General features: G+C 48.7%; 1 protein-coding gene across 1 annotated transcript; it reads left to right on the plus strand.

Moving 5' to 3' along the window:
- The first annotated feature begins 1810 nt into the window (after nt 1-1810).
- On the plus strand, nt 1811-2752 carry LOC132243874 (olfactory receptor 2V1-like). The gene has a single exon (XM_059714387.1). It carries the CDS (start codon nt 1811-1813, stop codon nt 2750-2752), a length of 942 nt encoding a protein of 313 aa, XP_059570370.1.
- Nucleotides 2753-15268: the final 12516 nt, after the last annotated feature.

Genomic DNA, 15268 nt, shown 5'->3' on the forward strand with positions numbered 1-15268 from the left:
CGGGTGGTAGGACTCTGCCAACACTGTGACTTGTCTCCAGAAATTAATCGATTCATGGGCCAAGGGGCCCAGGCCCAGGGACCCCTACCAATCAGGGGCTGTCTGGGAGCAGGCTCAGGGGATGGAGCAGGGACCCACCACACTCCCCAGCCTGCAGGGGCAAGTCCTGCAAAGCACTGAAGCTCCACTGCATGTTAAACACCTGAGAGCCAAAATGCGGTAGCAGCTGGGAACTTGTCTCACCACTCCGTGGGCACAGTCGGGATGAAGTGGCAGTGAGGATCAATGCTGCCCATGCCACTCACTGCCCAACTGGTCTGTCCCTCTCCCGTCCCTGTGCCTGAAAGAAGCCTGATCCTGCTCTCCTTCCCTCCCAAGGGTTGGGTCGCAGGGCAGGCAAGCAACTCAGAATGTGTTGCTGTGCTGCTCACTGCCCCCAAGCTGCACCAGATCCCCTTGCAAGCAGCATGTGGTGCTTTAGGCCTGCTGCTTTGGGGTGCAGAGAAGGAGAATCCTACTGGCCCCAGGATGCTTCCTGCAGTTCTTGACCCCAAAGAAGGCTGCCGATAGAGAGGGAGTGTGCATTTTTCCCAAGTGATAGCAAGTAGTGTGGGGAAGGGTGAGCCATTCCAGGGGCTGATTAGATCTCTGTCTGTCTGTCTAGATACATTGGATATAGAGAGAAAGACTGTGCATATGTGTGTGTATATGTATACATCTATATAGATATCTATATAGAGAGAGAGATAGTGGTATAGAGAGAGAGACATTATGTGTGCATATATGTAAGTATATATCAAAATATCTATACATGTTGGTTACATAATTATGCAATGCTAGCACAAGGGTGTAATGGGTAGAGAAAAGATAGAGCTTTACAGTATATGACGCTTAGCATATGTTTAATGTTTTGGAAAAGATAAAAAAATTGGGATGTATTGTGTAGATGTATTGCTTTATTTTAATTGCAAGAATCACTAACAGCATTCTTAGACTCATACTCAAGGCTATCGGTATGGCCCGTATTTTTCTTGGAATAGTTACTGTAGTGCAGGTACGATGTAAAATGTGAATTTAAAAAACCAGTTAAACAAGAATCTATATGACCACTAAACTAGAACATCTTTCCTTTCATGTTATTATACATTTATGGCAATCCCATGCATCTGAGTCATTTTCCTATGGCAGTTGTTTTATTCAGTTTTGTGTGCGGCAAAACTGAGTAGTTCATTTTGACATTGCCTGTTGTACTTTATTTATTAATGCACCATGAAAACATTTAACAGGTCCATTTATTAATGCTTTTTGATACATTCCTGTTTCTAACGTGGTGTGGGGGACCTCCAAGTCTCCCTTTGCCCAGGGCCCCAGGAAATCTTAAGCCACCACTGCATATCTCCCCTCGTGGTGCGAGTGCAATGCCCACAGCCGGCGTTCTGCCTCACAGCAGCCTGGGGAGAGCACCTGCAGAAAGTGCCTCCCCGCCACCAAAGCACCAAATCCCCGGGCCAGATTCAAAGGTGCCACACGCAGAGGTTTCCAATCCCTGCTGTAGTCAGTTCTGTGTCCGCAGCATAGACATACCACAGGTTAAACCACTGCAACCATGTGGAGGTGGCGCCTGTAGCTGGACGTACCAAACCACTTTCCCAGGGAAGTGAAGTCATTCTCTTATGAACTATGTCTGTCATTTCTTTCACAGGAGAGGAAAACCTGCCAGTTACCTCAGTTCCTATTACTGAGTCTATGCACATTCCCCAAGGGATATGGTTTTTGTCCATGGTTTCAGGCACAGCCACATGAAGAGGAAATGAAGAGTGGGAATGAAACTGCTTCAGCAGACTTTATTCTGTTGGGATTCCTGAGCCGGAGCAACGTACACATGTTCTCCATGGCCATGATCTTATTAGCTTTCATTGCTGCTGTGTCTGGAAATGCTCTCCTCATACTTCTAATCAAAGTGGATTCCTCCCTTCACACCCCCATGTACTTTTTCCTAAGTCAATTGGCCTTCATGGACATCTGTCAGACTCTGATTGTTGTCCCCAAAATGGCAGCAGACTTTCTGACCCCAGGCAACCCCATTTCTGCAGCTGGCTGTGGGGTTCAGATTTTCCTCTCCTTGACAATGGGTGGAGCAGAGTGCCTCCTCCTGGCAGTCATGGCTTATGACAGGTACGTAGCGATCTGCAACCCCTTTCAATACCCTCTCCTCCTGAGCAAGAGAGTCTGCCTGGGTCTGACAGGCGGGGTCTGGATCGGGACATGTGTAGATGCCTTGATTCTTACAGCTTCTACCATGCACTTGCCCTACTGCGGCTCTAAAAAAATTAACCACTTTTTCTGTGAAGTCCCAGCCCTGCTCAAATTGTCCTGCTCTGACACATCCCAATATGAGACCCTGCTGTTTGTGTGTAGCATCATTATGTTCCTTATCCCTTCTTCCACCATCCTAGCCTCTTATGCTCGCATCCTTGCTGCAGTCCTCAGGATGAATTCAACCAGACAGCAGAAAGCTCTGGCCACCTGCTCCTCCCATCTGACTGTGGTGGGCATGTTCTATGGGACAGCCATCTTCATGTACATGAGACCCAGCTCCTACCACTCCCCAGAAAAAGACAAGATTTTGTCTCTGTTTTACACCATTGTTCCCCCAGTACTGAATCCGCTTATCTACAGCCTGAGAAACAGGGATGTCTTAGGAGCCCTTAGAAAGCTGGTTGGGAAATGCAGAATCTTCCAGCAAAATTGACAAATGTTGTAGTTTACTGTGAGCTAAGTCTCATTCAACTGAGAAGGCCACCATAATTTTCTCGAACATTTAGGAGAAAGCTAAGTTTCCTTATTCACTTAACAGTCAGTGCCCTACTATAAATTATGGGCTATATCACTTAAATGTTTAGAAAAAGTTTTGAGGGAGTCTACTCCCTTTTCCTTGTTCACTCGAGTTTTCCTGTTGCAGGAAATTTAACTAAATTATTGCATACGTGAAGATTTAATGGGGGTTTGAGACTTTGTATTTCCCTTATGCTGACCCTCTGAAGAAGTTCCAAACCCAGATAAAAAAATCAAGCTAATAGGTAAAGTGGCAGGGCAACAAAGATGATCCGGGGCCCAAAGAGACAAGACTTATGAGGAAAAGTTCAAAGAACAAGGGGTATTTAGTAGGACTGTGCAAAACTTTGGTTCCTAATTCAATTCAGTGGAGATTTGGCCCAATTTGGTGGCCGAATCTCTGAATCTGAATTGAATCAGAGGACACTTTTATCTCTCTGACTCAAATTGGAACCCTTGGAATTGGTTCGGAGACATTCGGAAAGATTCAGCGATTCAGAGATAGAGGCAGCTTTAAATGTTTTTTTCTACATATCTCATGAGTGCTGCGATTCTGGGGCACATGAAACGTCCCACAGAAGTGCGCAGGGCTCCCCAGTGCGCTCAGCAGCAGACCTGGAAGTGGACCAGAAGCAGTCCTGTGTCTGTGGGGGAGCGTGGGGGGGGGGCTCCCACGCTACCCTGGCTTGGCGACTGGTGCCTCCTGGGCCTGGGGGGGCACCTGGGGTCCCCCTGCAGCCAATCACTGATCCGGGGAGTATGGGGGGCGGTCCAAGGTGTGCTCCCCGGAGGACCCAGAAGTGGACCCAAAGTACTTCCGGGTTTGCCACCAAAGATGTGGAGGGGCCCCCACACTCCTGTGGGATGCTCCATGCGCCCCAGCATTTCAGCGTTCACAAGCCGTGCTGGTACCTTGAGGTATGTGAAAAAAAACATTTATAACTGTCTGTATATCTGAATTGCTGATTCTCCAAATCAACATTGAATCTTCACATTTTAATTCAGCCAAATTGAATCAGGGACAGTGATCTGAATCAACAAATCAAATCACTGTCCCTGATTCGGGCCGAATCTGAATAAAATAGGGCCCATTTTGCACACCCCTATTATTTAGCCTGGAGAAGAAAATACTGAGGGGGGATTTGAGAATAGTCTTCAAAAAGCTGAATGATATTATAGAGAGAATGGAGATCAGCTTTTCTCTGTGGCTATCAGGTACAGGGCTAGGAGCAACTGCCTCAAGCCACAACAGAAGAAATTGGAGATGGAGATCAGGGGGAACTAGCTGACTTTGGAGAGATCAGGCATTGGATCAGGTGACCTAGAAAAGCTGTGTATTCTCCGTGCTTGGAAACTTTCACAAGCAGGTGAGACGGACACTCGGCTGGAGTGGTTTAGTGAGGGATGATCCTGCCTTGAGTAGGGGCATGGCATAGGTGTACCAATAGACACAGATAAATGGCTGCAGTGGTTTAACTAGTGGAGTCCTTTGCAGTGCAAATTACCTAGGATAATGTGTGATTAGATCAGGGTGGGCAAAATGGCAGATCCAGCCAGTGGCCAGACTCCATTTCCCAGTAGCCCCTGCCCACATAGTTGGGGCCAGTTTCAATGGAGACTACATCAACAGCCACAGGGCATGCAGGCAACAGATCCAAGCTCTACCCTGACTCTGGACCATGCTATCACCACTGCATGATCCCAACCCGGTGCCAGGGCAGCTCCCTGCCCTGCCAGCAGTGACAATGCTTAGGGTGTTTCGGGGGCTATAGACACCCCAAAATTCCCTGTAACCCCCTGTAGCCACCCTTTCCAGTGGCGCCACCACTACTGCCACTGCCTGCCTCACACAGGTGATGGTAGCTGAGTCCACCCCACTCCTGGCTCCAGCACAGCCCCTCTCTGCTCCCCCTCATCCTCCCCAGCAGGAAGAGGCTGGCACCACTGCTGCCTGCCAGCACGGCTGGGGCCGGTCTCCACAGGAACCCCGTCCCTACAGTGGGGGTGCTGCTGGGGTCTCCATGGAAACCAGCCCGAGCCACGCAGGAAAGGGCTGCTGGGAAATTGAGTCCTCTGCTAGCAAGATCCAGCTGGTGGGTCACACTTCACTCGCCGCTGACTTAGATGAAGATCTTCCAAACAACTCTTTACGAGCAAGGCAGTGTACTTTAGGTGTGATTCCTGTCTCCCTTACATTGTTTTTCTATCTGGTTTCACTCTACTGAGGCCAATGGTGGGACACACGGTGTGTCTATGCACGTGCTTCATTGTGGGAGGGGGGCTTTTTAATTAGCATAGCTCCCAGATAGACGCTCTACTTAAAAGGCCACAATGCCACATACATTAACCCCCCGTGCATTTAAAAAGGGCCACAGGATGCTTTATTTAAAGCTTGTTCTATGAGGTTTAGGTAAAGCACCCCCATGGCCATTTTAAATTGTGCAGGGGCTTAATATACATGACACTGCAGCAACACTGAAGCACTCTAATTAGAGGAGATTAATAGGATCTGCTCCAACGTGTTCTAATGAGAACTCCAAAGAGCTCCCGTCTAGGCAGCCATAGTTTTTACAAAAGAGAAGAAAAGCTCTATTTTAGGTTAACCTGTTCTATTTATCAGTCTTATTCATGAAAAAAGGCTGTTACCCAAGCATCTCTCTAAGCCTTGTATAAAATAAATTGATTTGATTTAACCAAGATATCATGGAAAAGGGCAAAAGGGGGAAACAGAAAGCTTGCTAGGTTGACATCCATGGCAAGAATGCAGAGCAGTAAATGAAAACAGAATGATGTTCGATGTTCCTGTCTTTGTGACTGGACAAAATGGAGCCAATCAGTAGACGGGAGCAAATGAATGCAGGGCATTAATCAAATAAAGGAATTTTTCATTAAAAATAAATAAAACATTGAAAAATGAATTGGTTAATAGGTATAATATTTCTTTCACCTATCACATCTGACAGTTTTCACCTCAGACTGGTATTATGGTGCTAGTTCTCAAAGAAGTAATTGAATAATTCTGTGAAGCAACAAAAATGATCCGGGGCCTGGGAGACAAGACTTATGAAGAAAGGTTGAAAGAACTACAGTTATTTACCTTGGAGAAGAGAAGACTGCCAATGGTATTTGATAACTGTCTTCAAATATCTACAGGGTGATTATAGAAAAGATAAAAATGGGTGTTTATCTGTGTCTATTGGGGATAGGACTAGGAGCAATGGTCTCACACTGCAGCAGGGAAAATTAAGGCTGGAAATTAGGGTGAACTAGCTAACTCTGGGAGCCATTGGGCATTGGAACAGGCTGCCTAGGGAAGCTGAGGAGTCTCCATGCTTGAAAGCATTCAAGAACAGGTGAGACAGGCACTTGCCAGGGGATACTTAGTCAGGGATGATCTTGGTTTGAGCAGGAGCTGAACAAGATGTGACCTTGCAAGGTCCCTTCCAGCCCCACATTCCTACAAACGTAGGATCCTATGATCCTAAGTGCTTAGATGCACATGTTCCCAAGAACTATTTTAAAGAGCAAGGGACTTTAGACCTGATTCTTGTCTCACCTATATTTTTTTACACTGTTTTCACTCCATTGAGGCCAATGGTGGAACTCATTTTTTTTACAAAAGAGAAGAAAAACACCATTTTAGTCTAATCTTTTCTCTTTTGTGGAAAAGATTATAATTATTATTATTGTATTCATAAAAAATTGTTACCAAGTATCTGTCTAAACCTTATGCAAGATAAATGGATTTGATTTATGTAAGACATCTCAGCAAAGGGCAACAGGGAGAAAGAAGAAGCTTCCTAGCTTTGCATCCATGATGAAATGACACAGGAGCAAATGAAAACAAAATGGCATACAGCGGGGGTACTTATAGTAATAAGAGGAATAAGAGGCCATGGTGTCTGTGATGCTCAGGCGCACTGATGAATGAGCTTGTTGATAGTGGAGCTGGCTTTGAGTCTAGCCAAGACATGGTTCCCAGAAGAGGAAAGTAGTTGAACTCAGATGTGTCTTGGAGGAAACAGTGACCCCAAACTGAATAGCAAGACAGAGACAGGAGACATAGGATACTTCTTGTAATAATCTAGGCCAGGTTGCCAAAAGTAGGTCACTGAGGACCATACAGCCCTGGGGCAACCCCTGTGCTTCAGACACTGGGAGTTAAGTGTTTGAAAAAGGGTTCAGAGGAGAGGATCCCAGAGCTTTGCACAGTGCTGGATCCCATGAGTCACCCATCTGCCTCCTGCACACATCTATAGCATGGTAGCCAGAGGCCTGGAGTGAGTGGCTTGGGCCAATGCAAGGGATTGAGCACGAGAAGATTTCAGATAATGCACTTACAACCCACTGGGAGTGAGCAGGCTTCATGTATGGACCCTTTTGTTTTCATGGAACTGAAGTGGGACGCAGGGGAGGGATCCAGACGTTTTGGTTTGCATGGCCAGAAAGTGATGGCGATGTGCCCTTGGAAAAGTAGGACTGTTTGCCTGGGATCACATGCAGGACTTTCCTCATGGCTCAGTTCAATGGTGAGTCAGAGACCAGAAGGGAATAAAGCAGATGTGACCTCTTATTAGGAATCTGGCACTTCTGGACTTTCAGAAATCCTATCTGCTTTTGCTTGTATCCTGTCTCTGGTCATGAGTAGGGACCTACCAAATTCATCCTGGAAGCTGCCTAGGTGGAAGCTCCTTTAATCCTGGAGGTTCCCCTCTGCAATCCCCCACAAATCCTCACCCCCACTCCCACCCCCAGTTGCTGACAGGCTGAGAGGCCCCGGTGGCCCTGCTGCACGTGTCTGACCAGCTGGAAGGAGAAAACCGCACCATATTTAAAATCACAGCTTTTGCCTGTCTGCCAATCAGGAGCAAGGGGCAGGGCCCTGCTGTCAATCGGGGGAGGAGGGGACATGTTTCAGGGAACCTGCAAGATGAAGGGAATTGCTGCGCAGCCCACGTCCACTTTGAATTCGGTAGATCCCTAGTTGTGAGGACAATGTCAGACAGAGGGGACTTACCACATGTGACAGTGCTGGGGCTGTTCTGCTGGGGCAGTGTCAGGGGCCCGAAAGGCAGCCCAGCCTAACCAAAACAGGGCTCTAACCTGTGGCCCATCTTTGTTTTTGAACCAACTGGCCAATGTTAGGGCCTTCTGCTGGGCTGCTGGTAATAGCAGTCTGTGCAATAAAGTCCAGCTGTGGCAGCAGGACAGCCAACACTTCTGTCTGAAGATCTGCTGTGGTTAAGCTCTGTGGATCCTGCACTCACTGCTTTTCCAGTTTCTCAACCTGCTCACCTGTGTGTCTGGGCTTTGGCTCTTGGAATCTCCTCTTTGCTTTTTTTATTCACTACTTCACCCCTGAACCTTGACCGGGACACTGTCTCAGCTTTTCCCCCATGGATCTCATGGGTAAGTCTTTGATTCCTGATCCGTAACCCGCACCGTGATGTGGAGTCCACCCCTAGCTTCTGCACTCTCCCAGCAGCTTACCCATTATGCCAGAACACCTGTGCCACAGTCCTTATAGGTAGCCATCTTCATGTGCATGAAACTCAACAATTGCCATTGGACAGGTGCAATAAAAGTAAGATTGGGTCTCCATATCACACCATTGTCAGCAAAATCCTGATTCCTCTCTGACACTGTCTGAGAAACTGGGCAATTTTAAGAGTCCTAAGAAACTCACTTGGGTTATTCCATCTCTAGTTTATGGTCCAACCTAGTGTAATGAGTTTTTGCTGTGAACTCTTTGGTGATTGTGCTGACACCAACATTCAGTCCACTGGACACAGAACCAAGAGACACCAACAAGAACAGCCCAGCCAAGAGAGGTGACAAGCACAAGACATATCCAGGTAAGAGACAGGGGTCCGGATAGTCCTGGGATTAGCGGGGCAGTGCATACACCCTCAGGAGGCCTTAAATGCCTCTACACTAATGCTCATAGTATGGGGAACAAGCAGAAGGAACTTGCCCTCCTGCTACCTAACACAAACCCAGACATAGTGGGGATCACTGAAACTTGGTGGGATCCACTGCATGACTGGGTGGCAAACATCAAGGGCTACAGACTGCTCAGGTGGGATAGAACGGGAAGGAAAGGCGGGGGTTTAGCGCTCTATGCCAAAGAGCAATACACGTCCTCAACAAACAGCACTGGGTCAGAGGAGGGGAAGACTGAAGTGCTCTGGGTCAGAATACAAGGGAGTCGGGGGGGAAAGGGACTTAACGGTGGGGGTCTACTACAGACCACCCAACCAGGGGAAGAGCTGGACTGGGAATTCTCAGGTCAGCTCATGGAAGCAGTTAAGTCAAGGGACGCGGTCATCATGAGTGACCTAAACTACCCAGACATCTGCTGGGAAGAGCAGTCAGCCAGGTCTGACCGCTCACATAGGTTCCTAGCTGAATTACAGGACCTCCATCTAACCCAGGAGGTACACAGTCCTACCACGGGGAATGCCTCGTTGGACCTGGTCCAGGCCACAGGCAACTACTTGGTGAGGGGACTGTGGGTGCTCGACCACCTGGGTGATAGCGATCATTGCCTACTGGAATTCAGCATCCAGCACAGGGTGTCAAAGGCCTGCAGCAAGGCAGCAGCCCTGGACTTCAGGAGGGTGGATTTCAATGAGGTAAGGAGACTAGTCAGGGAGGCACTGAGGTCACAGAGGGGAGGGGTGGGGAGTTGGGTGTCCAAGAAGAGCGGTTGTTCTTTAAGGAGATGATCCTGGAAGCCCAAAGGATGCCAGTCCCAATGTGGATCAAAGGGGAAAAAAGTGCTCAAAAGGCCACATGGCTCACTGAAGGCATTCAGGAAAGTCTCAAAGCTAAAAAGGAGGCGTACACCCAATGGAAGGGAAGGGCCATCACCAAGGAGGATTATATCTCCATTGCTCAAGATTGTAGGGGGCTGTTAGGAAGGCCAAGGCAGAGATGGAACTGGGACTAGCGACCCAAATCAAAGATAACAAGAAGTCCTTTCTTAAATATATAGGGAGTAAAAAGAAGGTACCGGATAACGTGGGGCCTCTGCAGGACACGCTTGAAAATCTGGTGGTCGCAGCAGATGACAAAGCTAAACTCTTTAATAAATTCTTTGCCTCCATTTTTCTGAGAAGTGACCAGGACATCCCCCCGCAACTGGGATCCCAGACAGGCCCAGGGGAGGTGCGGACGTAGTCAGGGAATTGCTGGTGGGGCTGGACATGTTCAAATTAGCAGGTCCTGACAATCTACACCCCAAGGGGCTGAGGGAATTGGCAGAGGTCATTGAGGGACCCCTGGCATAGCTTTACAAGCACTCGTGGTGCTCTGGTGAAGTGCCAGAAGACTGGAAAAGGGCCACTGTGGTCCCCATTTTCAAAAATGAGAAGAAGGAGGAACCAGAAAACTATAGGCCCGTTAGTCTTACCTCGGTACCAGGTAAGCTCTTTGAGAAACAGGAGCACATCTGCAAATGATCAGAAGGGGAGATTATGCTGAGGGGCAATCACCATGGGTTCATTTGAGGCAGGTCCTGTCAGACCAAACTGGTGGTCTTCTACGACCAGGTCACAAAACCCTTGGACGCAGGTGCCGCGGTGGATATAATCTTCCTGGACTTTAGGAAGGCCTTCGACACAGTCTCTCACCCCACTCACATTAAAAATTAGGTGACTGTGGCATTGATGCCTACACAGTCATATGGGTCATAAATTGGCTGGAGGGCTTCACCCAGAGAGTGGTGGTGGATGGGTCATTTTCAACCTGGAGGATGTGGGCAGTGGGGTTCCCCACGGCTCAGTCCTTGAGCCTGCACTGCTCAACATCTTCATCAGTGACTTGGACGAGGGAGTGAAAAGCACCTTGTCCAAATTTGCGGATGACACTAAGATGTGGGGAGAAGTGGGCGTGCTAGAAGAGAGGGACAGGCTACAACTAGATCTGGACAGGTTACAGGGGTGGCGATGAGAATAGGATGGGTTTCAGTGCTGCCAAGTGCAAGGTACTGCACTGGGGGAGAAAGAACCAGCACAATAACTACAGCCTGGGGAACTCCCTGCTCATCAGCACAGAGGCAGAAAAGGATCTTGGAGTCACTCTTGATTCCCAGATGAACATGGGCCACCAATGGGAGGACGCAATCAGGAAGGCTAACCACACCTTGTCATGCATCCACAGATGCATCATGAGCAGGTCCAAGGAGGTGATCCTCCCCCTCTATGTGACACTGGTCAGGCCACAGTTGGAGTAATGCGTTCAGCTCTGGGCGCTGCACTTTAGGAGGGATGTGGCCAGCATTGAGAGGGTCCAGAGGAGGGCCACTCACATGAACGGGGGCAGCTTGGCAGGCCCTACGAGGAGAGGCTACAGGACCTGAACGTGTTTAGCATCCACAAGAGAACGCTGAGAAGGGATGTGGTGGTTGTCTATCAACTTACCAGGGTGGACCAGTGAGGAATGGGAGAGTCCCTGTTCCCCTGAGCACTACCAGGAGTAACAAGGAATAATGGCCATAAGTTGATTGAGAGTAGATTCATGCCAGACATCAGGAGGCACTACTTCACTGTCAGGGCAGCTAGGATCTGGAACCAACTTCTAAGCGAAGTGGTGCCTTCTTCTACCCTGGGAGTCTTCAAAAGGAGGCTAGATAATCACCTACCTGGGGTTGTTTGATCCCAGTACTCTTTCCTGCTCATGGCAGGGGGTCAGATTTGATGATCTGCTCAGCTCCCATCAGACTCTACCAACTATAAAACTATGGTGCAAACATATTGGATTGCATGCAAGGTTAGATTTATGTCTTGGGGGAAAATTATTGGGGGAAAAGCAGAAGAATTATGTTGTATGTAAGTACTGAAAGCTGCCAGTATGTTACTCTAAATGTACCACTTTGGCACCTGATGGTGAAATAGGAATCAGCCCTAAATGTCTTAGTAAGCCTGGTGATAACCCTCGTCCCAAAAACTTACCACAACTTTTCCCCTGCTCTTATTCCCTGTTCCTAACTTCCGGGGGCAACACACTATTCTTCCCAGGATGTCATTGGGGCTGTGTTTTGGTTGTCTACATGTCATTTATGGCACTGACATGCAGGAAGGATTTCCATTCCTGAATCCACAAGCCTGCCCACATAGCTGGGGCAGTAAGAGCCAGGGAACATACCTGCAGCACTTGTGAATGTGTAGCAGGCTTAGACAACTGAAAAAGTTCTCAGTGATGGCCCAAACGTGCCAAGAGTTGCACCCAGAAAGGCAAAGGGAGAAAGATTTCTCATCTTTGCCTCTGAAGGACCAGGGCATCCAAGGAAAAGCTGGAAACATTCATCCTGCACCAAATGATTTGAGACTGGATCAATTGGGCTTCCCAGGAATGCCTACTAACCACCAGGCCCCAGATCAGGCACTACTCAGGGCTGTCTTTGGATCTTGTTTTGAAACACCAATTCTGGGCACTTCTTAAAAGGAAGGTATGTGGGAGATGTGTGGAACCGGGAGGATGGGAGTGAGTCAGATGGTGTGAAGAAGCTGTTCCCCTAGCAGAGAGAGCCCTGGATAGCCTGGGCCCTTGTCCCTAGCAGGTCAGACACCTCCCTTCTGGCACAATCCTCCATCCATCCCAATCCTCAATCCTTCCCAATGACTATACTAGTGGCATATCTTCTAAAGGATAATAGAAGAAGGGCCTGGGTAATGACTGACCTGAGTTGTTAGCTAGCTATGCTAGAAATTAGAAAAAAAATTATGTTCAAATACCTGAATTTAAAAATTCAGGTGAATAGGTTCTGTGACCCCTGCCCTTCTCCTCCCAGGTGGGTGCCCTGGTCACCTGGTTATTGAGTTAGAAGGTAAGAAGCTTGTTTTTCTTCCAACCTCTCATCCTGTTGCCAGTGCCCGTGCCTGGTCTCGGTATGTATATAGCTGCCTACAGGTACAAAAATAGACTTCCTTCTGGCACTCAAGTGTCCAGACTGAGATGCAGACAAATAACTGCAGTCACAGCGAAAATCAGGAAAGAATAGACACCTCTGGTATCTGTGTCCCCCCTGAGGTGCTTCTGGGAAGGATGGCATATAATGAATCAATCAAACAAAGAAAATGTCTGGTTTTTGACTATTAGCTTTCTTCTGATTATCAGTCTGAGGTCCTCCTGGCTGCTCTTGACTCAGTCCTGTCTCTTGGTCCCTGACCCTTGCCTCTTATCCAGGGCTACTGATTCTGGCCCCTGGGACAGGACCTAATCATGAGGACTGACTGACTATGTTCTTGTCAGTGACATCTGGTAGGGACTGAAGCCACTAGACTGTGCCAGGAACTTGACAAAAGTTACATAATGATGAGTTCACTCATCATTATGATGAGTTATGAGTTTGGAGTATAAACCATCCAAAAGACTGAGGCATAAGTTATGCACCACAATACTGCCGCCTTAACTCAGCAGGAGATGTTTGGTCTTAGTCTAGATGTCCAGCTGGCCTTGTCCCAGAGCCGAGTATTATCTTGGTAAACTCTTATTGTCTTTAAAAGTCTTTCCAGAAATCTTTTTATCTTTTCCTTTTTTTTTTCTTCTATTATTTTTTTTTTTTCACTTCTTGGTCTCTACGACATTTATTTTTCCCTGGAAATCCTACCTGAGGAGCCAGATATTGCAGACAGCTTGTAATGATGCTGAATGCAATCTTTTCTCTTTTTGGGGGCAGTGGGCACATCTACACAAGATGCTACTGTGCAGTGGTTACTGTGTCTTTAGTTAGTACTTATATAAACAAGTAGTAAATAAATGCACCATAACTGGAGCTACTGTACATCAGCACCAGCAAACAGCTTGTAAGTGATTAGGCTAGTGGGCAGTAGTATCCCTGCACATTTTTGCCAGCAACAGAACTGCGCATAATTATCAGGCTACTGTGCAGTCAGTGTCTTGTGTAGATGTGCCTAGTTAAAAATAAACTATAATTCAGGTCAAAGTAGAGGGAGTTTTACAACAGTACTTCTGGAGTGATGGCATAGCTGGGATGGTCCAGGAAATATGTGATCTGCAAGTACTTTTCTGAATGATACATTTTACTGGACCAACTGCATGGTTGGGAGAGACTGTGACAACCTTTCACATCCAGTGCTTTCTTCTTCAGGTGAGAGGGAGTTTTCTGTTCCTAATACTAGAAGCTTGTTCCACGCTGTCTTATTATACGTGTGAGATTTATTCTGATTAGGCCGTGTAACAGGGGGCCTTCTCTGAGCTGATTTCCCTGCGGCCCACCCACTTGTTTCTAGGCCAACAGCCTACCTTCTCACCCCGCACACATTGGTGTTAATTAATTAATTAATGATCTTAATTAAACGGAAGGCTGCCCATTTCTTGCCTCAATGCCAGGGGGGTGCTATCTGCAGCTCCGTACCTCCTCTCCACCGCAGCCCATGCGTCGCAGATAGCATCCCGCTGTTACTCTCACCGCCCCGCACTGGGTCCCAGAATCCTACTCTCAGGACCCCTCCAGGATCCCGGCATTCAGGCGGCCTACCCCGCCCTCATGCAGGGCTGCCTCGCTCCCTGAAACTATTTCCCCCCTCGGGCGTGGTCCCTCCCAGGACCTTTGTCCACGCAGGCCCCGGCCTTGCCTCCAAGGCCAGTTGGGAGCCCCAGGCCCTCCAAGCTCTGGGCGTCCCTCGCTGTGGGCCCCTGGCCCTTTTGGCCGCTCTGGTCCTGGCCCCAGCCCAGCCCAGCCCAGTCAAGGCTACTCTCAGTCATGACGCTGAGCCTCTACCCCGACTCTCACTCCTGGGTCCATCTTCTGGCCCTTTTGGTGGGTGACCCACCCGGTTGTGGGAGCTGGGCTTAGGGCGCCCCGACCCGCCTCTCACTGGGCCTGGCATTTCCTGGGGGCTCCCGCGCCACTGGGAGCCCCACCAGGCCACCCGCTCCCGGCAGGGTGCAGTTGTAGATCATGCCCAGGAGCAGGAGCCTCCAACCCATCCCTGCAGCTCCTCCCTCACCTCCAGGGCGCTCCAAGAATTCGCACAGCCGGTGATGTTGCTGCCTGGGCTGCCAGCAATGAACTGCCCTGTCTACACGGGCGTCTGAGCTCTAAAATGCCTGCCGCATTTAAGCACCTGCTGGCTGCTTGGCCCCAGGTCTTAAAGTGGCAGCACAAACAGTGCCCTGCCACAGGCCCTTAGGCCTTTTCTCTTTACACTTGCACTGACACAAGTGTGGCGGGCTTGCCGGTGGCAGCCCAGTGTGCCGGCTTCAGAACGGTTCAAAATGATTGGTGGGAGTCTTTCTCCTCCCCACCAATCAGGAGCCAGGAGGAGGGAGGCTTGCCCTGCCCCTATTCTGTGGCAAAGCGAAGACCTGGACCCAGAAAGGCACTAACACCCCTGTCTCTGATTGGTCCGTTTCCAATATTCCTTGGGAATAAAAAGGCAGTGAGCCAGGCACGTGGATGGCTGTG

The sequence above is a fragment of the Alligator mississippiensis genome, chromosome 11, assembly GCF_030867095.1.
Source record: "Alligator mississippiensis isolate rAllMis1 chromosome 11, rAllMis1, whole genome shotgun sequence".
NCBI classification, from domain to species: Eukaryota; Metazoa; Chordata; order Crocodylia; family Alligatoridae; genus Alligator; species Alligator mississippiensis.

What these genes read in the sequence shown, in the direction of transcription:
- LOC132243874 (XM_059714387.1), top strand. Translation starts at nt 1,811, where the DNA reads ATGAAGAGTGGGAATGAAACTGCTTCAGCAGACTTTATTCTGTTGGGA.